This window comes from Nannobrachium achirus, assembly GCF_963921795.1.
Source record: "Nannobrachium achirus genome assembly, chromosome: 16".
Lineage (NCBI taxonomy): Eukaryota > Metazoa > Chordata > Actinopteri > Myctophiformes > Myctophidae > Nannobrachium > Nannobrachium achirus.
Window position 1 is genome coordinate 52,564,388 of NC_137823.1, and position 15,059 is coordinate 52,579,446.

Below are 15,059 nucleotides of genomic sequence, written 5' to 3' on the forward strand. Positions count from 1 at the left end.
AGCAGCAGCAGCCGCTCAAAGAAAGACAGACAGACCCGACTCCACACTAAAGGATATAACAGCACCGGACCGGGACAGCACCTCCGGACCCCCCCCTGACCATTCTTTGGAGCATAATCGTGCCGGTAAGGTGTGCTTTCATACTGTATTGTTCCTACTGTAGCATAGCCATTTTGGCTCTTCATGGTGGGCCTTCCTCTGCTGGTGGGTAGTGCATGGGCCCTGACTTGCCCTGCACCTTGGGTTTAACCAGGTGCACAGTCAAATCTGGAAATGGATCTTTGGATGTCATGGGTCCATTTCTACACTCACAGGAGTTACATTTGACTGTTGATGCAAAGCTTTCGCCTCCCAAGGCGAGAGAACAGCTCGGCACTGATGGCTGGCTTTGAATTGAAGCCTGGTGTCAATCCACTGACTTGAAGCCAGCCATCAGCAAGTGTCTGGCTGGTACCGTAAGCCACATGCTGATCTTGGATGAATGTAGTGTATGTTCTAAAGTATAGCCAACAAAAACTAAATGTCAAAAAAGATTACAATTGAAAGAGAGTTTGAGGCCCTTGGTAAATGCATGAGGAGATTCAGTTCAAAATCTATTGTTAGGATTTGTATTTCTGCATCAATGGTCACAGCTGGATTGCTTTAGACTAACCTTAAACATTGTAGCTCAATTGACTTAGTGTTAAAGAGTAGCAAAGCCATTCACTTTCCCAGGGTATTTACATGGTCTATTACGGTTTGTCATTATCGTTTCACAGCAAAGAGAGGGAGATGAAAGCAATGAGGAGAAAGCCATAAGAAACAGAATCAAATGTATTGTCACATCACAGGATTACAGGTGTAAAGAAGTGGGTGAAATCATTTTTCATCCAAGCTCCATCATCAACAAGCTATTGTTCTGATTGGATTTTGTATTTGCAGGTTTAGCTTCAGAAGATGGATCTGAGAGTAACGAGTATTCTCCTAGTCCTCCTTGCTTTGGCAGAGGCAACCCCCTACCACCATAGTAAAGTACAAAAGACCCCTTACGTCCATCATACCAAGCATGGTAAGTTGCACATCCAGTTCTTTCCTTGCATTGACAATTTGTAGATGGTGAATCCTCTAAAAAGGCCAGCAAAAGTATATTTGTTTGAGCAGTTAAAAAAAGCGAATCCAAGCAGGAGCAAACTAAAAACACTAATTTACCCCGCCAAGACGTACACAGTGATTAAGATGTCAACCGCATGAAGTTAATAAATTCAACAATCTGCACAACCAGCACACCACAGGTTACACTAAAGGCTGTAAAAATCCCACCGAAACATAAACTCGAGACCCACCAAACATAACGCAAAAAGATAAAAATGTCACTCATTGAGGGTTTTCCTTTTTAAATTTAGTAAGTGTTTATCTAGCAATGCTCGAATCCAGCAGTTGATTTCACATTGTAGCACTGATTCAATAATCCATCACTTTTGGTGTTCAGTATCAAAACTAAATGGAGCAGCGATGGCTTAAATGTTAGAGGAGCGTGCTTGTGAAGAGAATGTTCCTGGTTCAGTCCCTCAGACAGGCAGGGAACGTCTGGGCGGGGAAGTGAGTGAGTAACACTCGCCCCTAGAACCTCAATACCCAGGAATATATCCCAACTGCTTCAGTGGAGCTGATCAGGGGCCAACAGTACAACTGTACAACTGTGGTTGCGCTGGGCAGCTCCCAGGAGTGAGATGTCTGTAGCTAAATGAGTATGAAGCAGGGTATTTTTGCGCTTTTGCGCTCAGTAAAATAAAGGTTTTAACAAATAAGGGTAGAAATACGAGTGGTAGGGTTAGGGTGATTCTTTAAGTTATTCTATTTTAAATATAAAGAATACATCCAGCTCTGTCTTTTTCTCCATGTAGAGAATACAATGCATTTGCTCTAAATTCAACTCTAGTCAAAAACTAAAAGTGTGATCACATGTGGTAACATCACAGAGCCTTCCAAACAAGTGAGATTTATAGCAACAATTCAAACATTTACGAGTTTGCTTTCAAGTCTTTTTAGGACCTATGACCTTAACAATTGATATTTACGAGAATATAATACCATTATTCAACTCTTAAAAGCGAAACCTTTGAAGACACAAACAGTGCCTGACTGTTTTAGTGACTCAGCTAAAGTTGTTTCTAAATGTTGGAAGCACTACTGTAAAGCTATCCTTCAGCATGGCACTGGGCATGAGTTAAAAGCATAAAACGACTTCTACAACTGTAGTTGTACTGGGCAGCTCCCAGATGTCAGTGTAACTGTATGAACATAAAACAACATAGCGAATTATTAAATAATAATGCATGTTATTTGTACGGTATTTACACATATGAAAATAAAATAACTACAATGAAATGCCACAATTAAACTTTAATGCTGAAAGGAGTTCAACTGTCAGCTTTAAAAGTTCCATTGTGGCATTCTGCATAACTACAGTAGGTGAACAGTTTGTGAAAATAGCAGATCTACAAGCTAGCAGTTTGTGTTCAAGTAGTGTAAATGAGCATATTTGGTGTAGAGGGGAAAACGGAGCAGGCCAAGGACAGACCCCTGGGGGACCCCGGTCAGCGCATGATAGTTTGACCGGTTACAGTACAACTATACTTAGTTGACAGGGGAGTGTATACTAGGCCCCCTCCAGTTTTCCCTCTATGCTATATCTCTTTGCCAAACATAGCCTATCTACAAGCTCACAAAGTGCCTTGTTGCATTGCATCGTGAGCTTGTGGATCTTCTATTTTCGTTGAATGTTCACCCCAAAATAGTGATGCTATGGTTCAAGCGGTTAATCAATAAAAGAGCAATGATCAGATACAAAACAACAACACTATAACAATAAATATGCAAGTGGCACCTGTTGTGAAACTCATCTTTCTTTCAAGGCTGGGATAAAATGGAGTGCACAGTTCCTAAGTGAGATGGACAGTCATAGAATGCATTGAGCTATATTTTCGTCCATGCCCTTATCCGTACACTTCTTTGCCTTTATTATTTAAAAAAAAAAAAACATTTTAAAAGACTTCAAATGGCCGATCTACATCGACACGTTCTGAGCTTGTAGATCAGCTATTTGAAATATTTAAAATGTTTTTCAAAATAGTAAAAAAAAAATGGCAAAAGAGTTTAGGGAGTTTTGGGTAAGGCATGGACAAAAATAGGCCCTGTATGTGCTCCCTGGATAAAAACAGAAATAGGCAACCATCACTTCTGCACGCTTCACTAAAAAGCCCTGAAGCCATGTTCACAAAATAATTGCTTAGCTGACAACTCTGTAAATACGTCAATGACTTGTGGTCAAGATTTAACACAGTTCCCCACAATGCAATGACTTGGGTAGCAAACAATTGAAAATTAATTTCAGCTTTTCAGAGGCTTTGATGTGGTTTTAATGGCCCGTGGGCTTCAACATAAAAATAGAAGCCTTTCCACTCAACAATGAGCACTCAAGATTTGAAAAACCTTCCAAACAGATGTCGTTACCACGTCGCAGCGGGCACACCCAAACAAACCACTTTCGTGGCGTTAAATGTTTGAACACAAACACAATTTGAACGCATTAAAATAAAATAAAATGACGAATGAAAGTGTCTCACACGTTCCATGACAAATGTATGACTAGCCAAATAAATCAAAATGTGCCATAGCTCACCGTAACCTTGCTAATCTATGTGAGATTATATTTTTCTGAAGCAGGAGACGGTAAACCAATTTAGAAAAACAAGCCGGACAGAAAGTGGGTGTAAAGTGGATAAAGTGAGGACTGTGAAAGAGAAATATTTCAACAATGGATTGGTGCGGCACGTTGACACATAAGCAGGCTGCTATGCAGTACAAACAGTACTGTCACGGTTCAATTACTGGTTAGGCCACCATGCTAACCGCGGCCAGTATCATCACCTCCAGTTTGAGGTTTCCCTGGCTGCCAAAAAGTCCAGTTCTGGACCAATTCTTCATTCGTGGTTTCAAGCACATTTTTTATGTGGCTTCCAAATTATAGCCATGTCAATCCATTTTACGCTCAAGCCACTATTGCAAAAGAGCTCATACACATTCACATTTCCTTTTATAATACGCATTTTGATATTTCAACAGACTGTTCCATCAAGAAGACTTTTTACAGCACCTACTATTCTTGGAAGGCCAATCCAATGTATTGTTTGGCATACAGTAGTTACGTTAAAAAGAAATAAAGAAAATGATTAATTGTATCACATTTTTCTCCTGCTACATGGATCTCATCTTACTTGACATGAACACAGTTAACAGAATAATGTGAGAATACGCCGACTGTCTCTTGTTCCCTAGTGAGTTAGTTTTGGTGCTTTCGTATTCACAGCCTTCCTTGTTGTTTAGATAAAAGGTTAACAATTCAAGTAGCTGATGAATAAGGAAGTCTGGAGTTATAAAAAGACATACAATAATTAGATCAAGTGTTGGTATCGTCCCTCTCCTCCTGATAAGGTTTACACAGTAGCCAGCAATAGAAGAACATGGTTGTAGACATCTAATTATTTATCAGGAAGTAGTCAAATTAGATTTCCGCATTCACAAAAAAAGAAATAATAATAATAATAAGTCTACAGTGGTGTGTTTTTTTTCCCATTGAGAAGATGCTTCCCATTCGTTAAAATGAGGTTAAAGTAACAGGGCGGACCGCTGTAATATATTGCCTGAGCCACAGTACAATATCTAATTTGTGATCAAATCCTATTCTGGTCCACATGCTGTGCAGTACTGTGCATACTGTATCCTCACATGCCCTACTGTGCCCATGCACTTCCACATTAAGTGGCAGAAAATGGCTCAAGGTGATGTCAACATCCTGCAGACCACTAACCATCCATCCACTGCCATGGGCTGCACCAGCAAATTAAAGGGTATATGGTATAGCGTGGCCGAAATCAAAACCGAAATACACAGGAGCTGGGGTTACTGAGTTTCCCCGCGAGGCAGAGTGGGTCTTAGTGGGAAACATCCCCTCAGAACACTGGTCTTGTCAAGAGACTACCCTGGGAAGTGTCCGCACAACCTCTCCCTGTAATCACAGGGAGCAGTGTCCTCTGCGTTTTAAATCAGGTTGTGGTCGTATGAAGCAGAATACCAACTGTGATGTTAGTCAAGCACTAAAAAGACATCTGAGGAGTCAAACAGAGAGAAAAACACAAGAAAGAGAAATGATGTGGAGACAAAATAGTGAAACAGTAAACCTTTTCTACGAGCAGAAATGTTCACATTAATGCTTGCATGTCTGCCTCAACATTCAGTGAGATAATAAAAAAAAAAAAAAAAATGGCCTCATCAGTGTCACAACAAGTGATGCGTGACAGACTGGTTAAGTCAATATGCACAGAAAATGGGGCACGTATTATTAGATCCATGAGCTTTTTGCCATCCATTCACAGTACAGCACCACTGAGAATAATGTGCCTCAGGAACAAAACACTGACTCTTCTATTGTTTAACTCACTTAGCGCCGAGCGAGCCAGATTTCAATATGAATCTGCGCTTATAACGCCAGGAAATAGCTATATTGAATCCCCAAAATCACATTACATAAACAGGTACACGTGCCTGCGGATGCCACAAGATGACCACTAGAGTGAGCCATAGCTCATAGACTTTCCATGGTCCCATGTTAAGTCAGAATAAAAAACAAGGTTCATGACATAACAGGATGGTACAATGACATGCTCTCCATTGACATTCAATGGACAGGCCGCGGGCCGCCATTTGAGCTCAATACTGCTCAATTCGTGCTTGATCGTCTCAAACCACCATTGGTATGGGCATCGGAACGTATATAGATGCCACACAGAAAGTTTCCGAATCAAAATCCGACCTAGTGAAGCTACGTGAGGGTCGGATGGTTTGCATTGAGCCTAGCGGCTAACAGAGGCCTACGTAAACAGGAAGCTATGGCTTAAAGGTGACGTCATAATCGTATCCTTTTTTTTCACGGTTTTCATCTGTATGCTAGTCGAAGGTAAGCTAACCGTTCCGCTCCGTCTATCAACCCAAATTAAAAGCTTAAACAATGCTTTTATATAAAAGTCGCTCCGAGTCGCTCGGCACCAAACGCCATCATTAGTTAGTCGCCCCGAAAGTCGCTCTGCGCTAAGTGAGTTATTAAGTAAACCTGTGTTTTTAGTTTGGCTGTGTTACACTGTACATTATTAGGTACAAGGAAATAATGCAATATCACTATTCACTATTAACACTCACACACCATTTACAATACACAAGCTTAGATGTACCTGTCATTTCACCTTCTCAAAGGAGCACTTCACCCATTTTCAACTTTATCTTCATATGAGTACCTGAGACGAAAAACTGTCTCCAAGTCCATATTTTAAAAATGTTAATATACCGGTAGATATTTTTTTTGATTTACCAGACTGTAAACCACAAACTAGAAGTTTTTAATCTGTTAAATTCTTAATGCACTCCCCCCTCATTTTGTTGAATTAGATTTTTGTACTTAACTCATATATATTAGGAATTATAAGACATAATACTTATGGAAAGTGAAAAAACAGTATATCTCCAACAGTTTGTGGAACAACAGTATAAGTCCGTACAAGCAATATTCAGCAGACAAAGGGAGCTGATAACATTAAAACAGACAATTGAACAAAATGAGGGGGGAGTGCATTAACAATTTAACATATTAAAATGACTAGTTTGTGGTTTACAGTTTGGTAAAAAAATAAATAATAATAATAATAATATATATATATATATATATATATATATATATATATATATATATATATATATATATATATATATATATATATATATATCAGGGGTTGACACTAAGGTATCAGATGCACTTGCCCATCGGGCAAGTACAGGTTATGTTCTACTTGCCCTAAGGTCATGCCCACTTGCCCGAAAAGTAAATCGTCCATTATAAAATGATAGGTATGATAAAATGATAGGCGGTAATTGCTGAATTTAACTTATTTCTTTACTTTCTGGGCCTGTGTGATAAAAAAATGTAACAAATACCTCCAAATCCAAATACCTACATACTGTAGCTATGATTGAATATGTCTATGGTTTCACACAGTAGCCACAGTAAAAACTGCACATTATAGGTAAATACTGCTCTTATTTTACATTCCACAGACCAGAAGACAGATCGCACTGGCCATGTTTAGGTGTTTAGACAGATATCTTGTGTTGTGTTTATAGACGTTTGTGTCCCCTCTCAAATGAGCACTTGCCCCGTCGGGCAACCTGAAAGCAAACTTCACCTGCCCTGACGTTTTATTTACCTGCCGGGGGCAGGTGGGCAAGCCTTAGTGTCAATGCCTGTATATATGTATATATATATATATATATATATATATATATATATGGACTTAGACTGTTATTTGTCTCAGGTACTCCGAATTGGTCCTCAATATAATTGGCTTCCGTCTCATTGGCTCATTGGTGGGTGATGGAAAGCTTAGAAACCTGCCTGCCAATGACATGTCAATTGATGGGGATTACAAGCTACAGCCTTTCTCTATGGTAGGCAGGTTTCTGAACTGTCCACAGCCCTGCTGTGAGTGAGACACAGAGTGAGTACACAGAAATGGTGACATCTTATAATGAGCATTAGTGTGGACCTATTATGTGAACACAGGGTTGAAATGGACAAAGTGGTCCTTTAACTACTTTCACCCTTGTGTTCCTAATTTGGGCATGTCATTATAGGTGAACATTGTCAAAAATGAACAAAGAAATAGCAGATCTACAAGCTCAAAATGTATCTGTCCCGTGACACACAGTGAGTTTGTAGATTGTCTATTTTCAAAAGTATTTTTAATAGGGCTAAAGTGATTAAATAGTTTAAATGTTAGAGAAGAAGACTGGTACATATTTGACCCTTGTGACACAGACAGACATATATGGTCTCCTGAACCTGACACCTTTATTATAATTAAATGTAATCCATAGCTGTTACCTGCATTATGCAACAAGTATTTAACTTTTATTTTTTTATCAATTCCCCAGCCGTTGTAGGTGAGCAAGGACCTATGGGTGTATCAGGTGAACCTGGACCAATGGGACCACCTGGACCTCCTGGAAAGAGCGGTGTGGGACACACTGGACCACAAGGCCCACCTGGACCTGCTGGAGCCACCGGCTACTCTGTAGCTGGCAAACCTGGTGGCCCAGGTGCCCCTGGCAAACCAGGAGCCAATGGTCTGCCAGGTGCCACAGGTGCAACTGGCGCAACTGGAGCAATGGGACCCAAAGGTCACACAGGTGCTCCTGGAGCCCCCGGACCTCACGGGCTTTCAAGCGTTGGCAAACCCGGCCCACATGGCATTCCTGGCGCAATGGGACCCAGAGGAGAGGCTGGCCTGAAGGGACACCCTGGAATTCCTGGAATTCCCGGTGCCAAGGGAGAAAAAGGACACGGCATCGTCGGGCCTCAGGGACCCCAAGGCCATCAGGGACCAGTGGGTGCATCTGGAATTCCCGGCAAATCTGGAGTTGGTAAGCCCGGTGCCACCGGATACCCTGGTGAACCCGGAAAGTCTGGTACCCCTGGCAGAGATGGTGTCCCTGGAGCAATGGGCATGACTGGACCAAAGGGCCACACTGGCGCTCCCGGCATTGGCGCACCAGGAAAGTCAGGCCAGAATGGTACTCCAGGTATGCCTGGACAGCAGGGACCTAAGGGTCCTCAGGGTCCTGCTGGCCATTCTGGATCCCCTGGCATGCCAGGCATTGGCAAGCCAGGTATTCCTGGAATACCAGGTGACAGAGGAGCCCCTGGTAGCTCAGGAACCACCGGTCAGAAGGGAGAGCCAGGCCCCACTGGTTACACAGGTGCACCAGGTGCTGTTGGTCCTATTGGCCCAGCTGGACCACAGGGAGCCAGAGGATTCCAGGGAGAGCCAGGCGCAATGGGATTAAAGGGCGACACTGGTATGGTAGGAGCACCAGGGCCTAAAGGCACCAAGGGTGATATGGGACATCAGGGATTCACAGGAAAACCAGGTATCCCAGGAGCAAATGGAGGTGCTGGAGCTACTGGCCACACTGGCCATCAGGGCCCCAAAGGTGAGATGGGCCCCCACGGTGTCCCAGGTACCCCAGGCGCTATGGGTCCAGCAGGAGCAAAGGGCCACACCGGACATCCCGGAGCTCCAGGAAAAAGTGGTGCCAACGGACTTCCAGGAGGCATGGGACCTGTCGGACCCCCAGGCCCTCACGGTCCCGCTGGTCTGAAGGGCCACCCAGGTCTTCCCGGCGCACCTGGCCCCGCTGGCTTGACCGCTAAGGGAATCTCTGGTCCACAGGGTCCACCTGGAGTCCCAGGAGCCAAAGGTAAAGACGGTCACCCTGGCCCCATGGGTCCTCCCGGAGAACCCGGCGCCCCCGGCGAGATTGTCTACCACCACCACGAGAAGCATGCCGTGCCCATCAAATCCCATGAGGTTATGATGCCCCATGCGATGATGAAGGCCCCCATGTCTGCCTTCAGCGCCGTGCTGACGAGGGCCTACCCCGCAGCTGGACACCCCATTCAGTTCAGCCAGGTTCTGTACAATGGCGAGCAGCACTATGACGAGCACAGTGGCGTCTTCACATGCCAGATCCCTGGTCTCTACTACTTCGTCTACCACATGCATGTCAATGGCGCCAATGCTCTGGTGGCCCTCTACAAGAACGAAGAGCCCATGATGTTCACCTATGACGAATACAACAAGGGCTTCCTGGACCAGATGTCAGGCAGCGCTGTGCTCATGCTGAACGCCCACGACAGGGTCTTCATTCAGGTGCCCGACGAGGAGAGCAATGGCATCTTCGCTGCAGACAACGTCCACTGCTCTTTCTCTGGGTTCTTGATTGCCTCAACGTGATTTCACAAATCCAAAATTACACCTCAAAACCATACCAAATTCAAGAACTACTCAGAGGATTAGTCCAGTTTACAAAAAAATACCATTGACATTGTCATTGTAGAACTCAAGAAATGTTGTTGTAATTTCAACAAGCACATCTGCCTCAATCACATTTTTACATGGAAAAGGCAAGATTTAAAAATGGCCAAAACAATGTATTGGTAAAACCTTTAAGGGGGGGTTGAAATAAATTAAAGATGTATGATTCATTATGTTCATATTTTCCGGTGCATGTGTGCCAGTGCAATTTTATGAAACAATATTGGAAGATACCGGTAGATATAAGTGGTGCTCTACAACTGCCTGTAACATTTACAGCAAATTGTATCTTTTTTGTGTGTCTGTTAATGTCTGTTGTTCAAAGTTTTACCTGTAATATACATGCAAAAGGTATCACACTTGTTGTAATAAAATATGTTGTCATTAAGACCAAAACATTTTTAACAAGCACTGTGATTAACAAAAAACAAGAGGAATTCAAAGTTTATTTTGTCAAAATCCCATTGGCTGTATTATTGATCAAAACAAAAAATAAATGTATAGTTCAAAAAGTGAGAAACAATGTTGTTTGTGTTTTCTGTGCATCTATGTGTACATTTTCTGAATTTCTCCCTACTGTACTGTAATGTGTGATTTCAACCATGGACCTGAATGTGGCCATCACAAAACCATTCTCAAGTGAGAAAAACAAAAAACCAAAATTCCACATACCTTTAAATGCAGATGTGTTGTAATTATGGTCAATGGCAGCCACCATGTCTTTCCAAAAGTCTGAATTCACCTCATTTCCACGCTGTTCAGAAGAAAACATGCAGTCATTTTTCAAGGGGAAAGAAATGCTATACTTCAAAATGTATTCCAGTTACCTATTGAATTATCATATACAAATGTAGTAGTATTATAAATAAAGTTATTAGATTGTACCTTGTGCAACATGTCCACCACTCTTCCACAGAGAAGAGCCCCAGGTAGATCAAAATAGTTGTCATAGTAATAGTACTTTGCTGCAGGAGAAGAAAAAGAACCCTCAATAAACATTTTGGCAATGCTCAACTTGAAGTGCATTCAACAGCACTGAAGGTGCTGTATAGTGAGCATATCAATCAAGTACAAAACGTTATCATACTTTTTGCATTATGGTAACATTCAAAAATATTTAATGTGGTGCTATATGAATTTGACACAATGACTCTTTCCTAAACATTTATTTTGATTACTAAACAACTGTCAGAAAGTATTAAACACGTAACCACTATCAACTTGGTGTCCCTATTTTGGCCATGTCATACAGGCAAACAAAACTATTTTATGGAAAAGAAAGTAGAACATAGACAATATACAAGCATTTGTACAGGTATTCTTTTTACATTGTGTGTATTACAGTATACCACATAATTGACCAACTGTACATCAATTGCCATTGTAATGATTGTAATTCACCCATGGTGTTCTTACAGTATAATATGCTTTTGATGTATTTTGTACCCTTCACACTAGTGGAGATAAAGCCATGTCAGGCATGGCCAAATACATTGCTGATGAAGAGCTGCTCAAGCCACACTGCATAAATGAAATGGGTTGTGTTAAATAACAGAGGGAAGAGGGGGTGAGTGGAAATGGTGGGGAGAAAAGTGTATGATTGATTGATGCATCACTGGAACACTGAACAAAACGTTGAGGCCAGTTTGAGCGTCACTTTGCAGCTTCAATGCCGCTGGCCTCCTTTGAAATTGACTTTTAGCCTGTCACTTGGTCACCGCGACTGTGAACACTGCCTTATCACATACACTTCCGAGAGCTGCAAATATTTCTGCTACGCATTACGGAATCCTTCCATGACCTGTATTGTCCACAAAACAGCCAACAGCCCAAAAACGTATAAAACAACATTAAATCAAGATCTGAAACGTGAATGAATAATCTTGCATGGGAACACCATACCAGATCTGGTCAAGGAGGTATTGAGGCTGTCGAAGTGCTTCCATTCTCTTTTGGGACCATAGTGTTTGATAATCTCTTCTGTGGTGAGGTCAGTGGTTCCATGTGTTGCCCTAATGAAACAGAAGAATATGTGTTGTTCAGTAATCCCATTTGCGTAATAACTAAAGTCAAATATAATATTTCAAAAAGTATAGAAGAATGTTCAGTTTTAATGATGAAACTAATAATGTAGACATTTATTTAGGCTATGTCTCTTTAAGCGAGGCCTACCAGATGAATCAATAATTGCTTAAATAAGTGTTGTTTTATCTGAAAGCAGAAATACTTTCATTTCCTTTGGAAAATCATTTCTAACCCTGAAAACCTAAAGAGTACCAATTCAACATTACATGACACAACTCATTTATGCACATTTTATATTACTTATTTGACAGCCATCCTCAGATATTACCGTAAGACGGTTCCATCTTCTGCCAACTTTACCAGGTTTCCATCCTCAAGATCCACGACTAGCCCTTTGAAACTGGATATGGAATGAGCATTAAATATTTTAGCCTAGCTAAATAATAAACATAAAAAGGTGCACCAGATCATGCAATGTTTAGGCATTGCATCTTGCAAGCTTGACACATTTCTTTCTTCATTAAGTATGAAAAAGTATAAACCCACCATCGCAATTACCAATAAATAGTAAATACCAATAACGTTTCCTTATTGAATGAATGATCTCATTCTTTGATGATTGTCAGACTCACTGTATTTCAGGAATAATGGCAAATGTTTTTTAGCTGATTCTGATTTGTCTACAAAGCTTTTCCAGAAGAAAGGTTACAGAATCCTCTATATGCATTTACTTTAGTTAATTCGTTTATTATATGCAATAGAATAATGTGATGCCCAGAAGCTCTGTGAATCTGCTACTGAGTGATGATGACTCACCAGAAATCCCAGGTTGCAGGTGTTAAATTGAGGAGGTCCTTGTCATAGCCTCTGTGCTCCACCAAGTACCCGGCAAAGCTCTCATAGATCAGCTGCAAACAAAGAAGTCATGTCAGTTGACAGCCCAGAAAGAATCCAAACAGTACACAGGTCTGGGCTCACAGATGTAATAGTCCAGTTTTTACTGTTTTAACAATTGATGGTCCAGTGTACAACTGTTGCTACAGAATTACAAGAACACCACAGATCACAACATAATTACTCTGTAACAATGTTGTTACAGACAGTAACAAGGTGCTGCTTGGCTGACACAATTACTGTACCAATATGGTGTTCGTTACAGTAACACACTGCCTGGCTGACACATGCCATGACTGCAAAATCATTACACTCCAAAGCTGCCCACAAGTGAAGCAGGCCTTCAGCATGCATGACACTGTGCTTAATGTGATTTGGACCAATGAATGAATGAATGTCACACGTCTGTCAGTTCTACAAGGGCATTTTGCGATCCTTGCATTTGCAAACATCACTCAAAAGGCATTATAATAACAGATGCAGGCCTCGAAGCTAGTTAAAAACATATATGATCATCATCATCATCACCGACGCTGAACCTGTGGGTGAGTCACGCAGAACGACTGCAGCTGCAGCAGCAGCATCCAACACGCACACGTTACATAGGCCCACGTTACATGAGATCAGTGGTTCCCAAACCTTTTGGCTCAAGACCCAAAAGAGAAATCAGATGTGACCCAACTATAGTGAAAACAAGCGTCGTTGTTGTGTGCTTGTAGATCGGCAAAATCACTACTTCGTAATTTAGCATCTGCTTTCTAATATATGGTATTTCTTTGATTTGTATTTATTCATGAAATTCTTTTGAAAAATTATCGTGACCCATAAAAAATATGTTCGCGACCCACAAATGGGTCAAGAAGACCACTGTTTGGGGAACAGTACATTAGATAATATCCATCACTAAAAAATCTGGAGCAAACAGCAAATCGGTTGCTGAACAGATGAGCCGCATTTCCACGTGGGCGCCACATTATCAAAACACAATGTGACGCCAAAGGGAATCGTTACAATTAAAACAAATATATATATATTTTTTTCCTTTCTTTTTTCAGTTCAAAGGAGCTTTATTGGCATGAGAAAACATAGCCAACGTTTACATTGCCAAAAGCAAGTGTCAAAATATAATAAAAACATTTGAAAATGGGGAACATAATATACAGTTGGAGGGGGTACATAGAGCATTGATATACAGCATTATATCATCATCACTGACGGTCATCACCATTATTGTCACCATGGCATGGATGGTGATGATGCTCGCGCTAGCTTATGCTGCTTACACAAGCTATTACAAACTCACCCTGGAGGTCTCCTTCAGATGGTACCGGCAGAGCGTGTGGTCCAAGTCAAAGCCGATCACATCGCAGTCTGAAAGGCTGAAGTATTCGCTCATTGTAGCGAAAAAAGAACCGGGGATGGAACAATCGATCGATCAGTATAACGTGTGGTGTGTACAACACACATCCAGTAGTTGCACGCGCCTGCTCCTGCACAGCAGCTGCACAAGACTGATGTGTCAATGTCAATGACGACAGGAATCTGCGGCGTCTAAACTAAAGCATCCGCCTCTCTCTACGTACAGGTCCGTTTTTATAAATGACAATGGGGTTTCCCCGCGGAACTGTTTGTAGAAGTCAACACCCAAACGTTCATTCAATGCGATTTGTCAATAAGTTGTCCATAATAATATGCAACTGAAGTTGAGGGCTGCTGCTATCTCGCCAGGAGAAGGCGACAGAGAGGCGACACCAAACAGCAGGCTTCCGGGTGTGTCTTGGAAAAACCGTACAGGACAGTGTAGAAGCGCAGCCAAGATGAATGTGCAGCGCAGCTCATTTCTATATACGCCCACCCCAGATCCCATCCACTAGTCCTCAAAGTCTTTGAGGAATTGAGGGAGTTCCAGAGAGGGGTCCCCACCGTCTCCCCGCTCCCCAGCAGAGCTAAATGATAGTTGAGGAACCAAATTGACCGTTATGGGTTGTGTAACTCAGAGATGTACACTTTGCTTTTACAATATAAATTGGGGTCTCAGAGATAGAAATACCATTAAATGGGGGTCCGTGGACGGTGCATGTCAAACTGGGGGTCCTTGAAATTAAAATGGTTTGGAATCCCTACCAGAGAGCCATACAAATCTTCCTTTATGGGGGTCCCATGTTTATCGTTTCAAAT

General features: G+C 41.8%; 2 protein-coding genes across 2 annotated transcripts in view; one reads left to right on the forward strand and one right to left on the reverse strand.

Annotated features, from left to right (window-relative positions):
• Positions 1-14,569, reverse strand: part of nt5dc1 (5'-nucleotidase domain containing 1) — an 88,566-nt gene extending 73,997 nt beyond the window's left edge. Inside the window, exons 1-6 of the mRNA XM_080743965.1 lie at positions 14,185-14,569; positions 12,804-12,895; positions 12,316-12,387; positions 11,865-11,974; positions 10,848-10,927; positions 10,635-10,716 (exon numbers count right to left, since the gene is read on the reverse strand). Of these exons, the coding sequence (XP_080600091.1) occupies positions 10,635-10,716; positions 10,848-10,927; positions 11,865-11,974; positions 12,316-12,387; positions 12,804-12,895; positions 14,185-14,277 (529 nt within the window). The 5' untranslated portion in view covers positions 14,278-14,569. The remainder of the gene's footprint in view (positions 1-10,634; positions 10,717-10,847; positions 10,928-11,864; positions 11,975-12,315; positions 12,388-12,803; positions 12,896-14,184) is intronic.
• col10a1b (collagen, type X, alpha 1b) lies at positions 937-9,881 on the forward strand (the record flags this gene model as incomplete). The annotated part of the gene is made up of 2 exons (XM_080744460.1): positions 937-1,048; positions 8,020-9,881. 2 exons carry the CDS (start codon positions 937-939, stop codon positions 9,879-9,881), a joined length of 1,974 nt encoding a protein of 657 aa, XP_080600586.1.
• Positions 14,570-15,059: the final 490 nt, after the last annotated feature.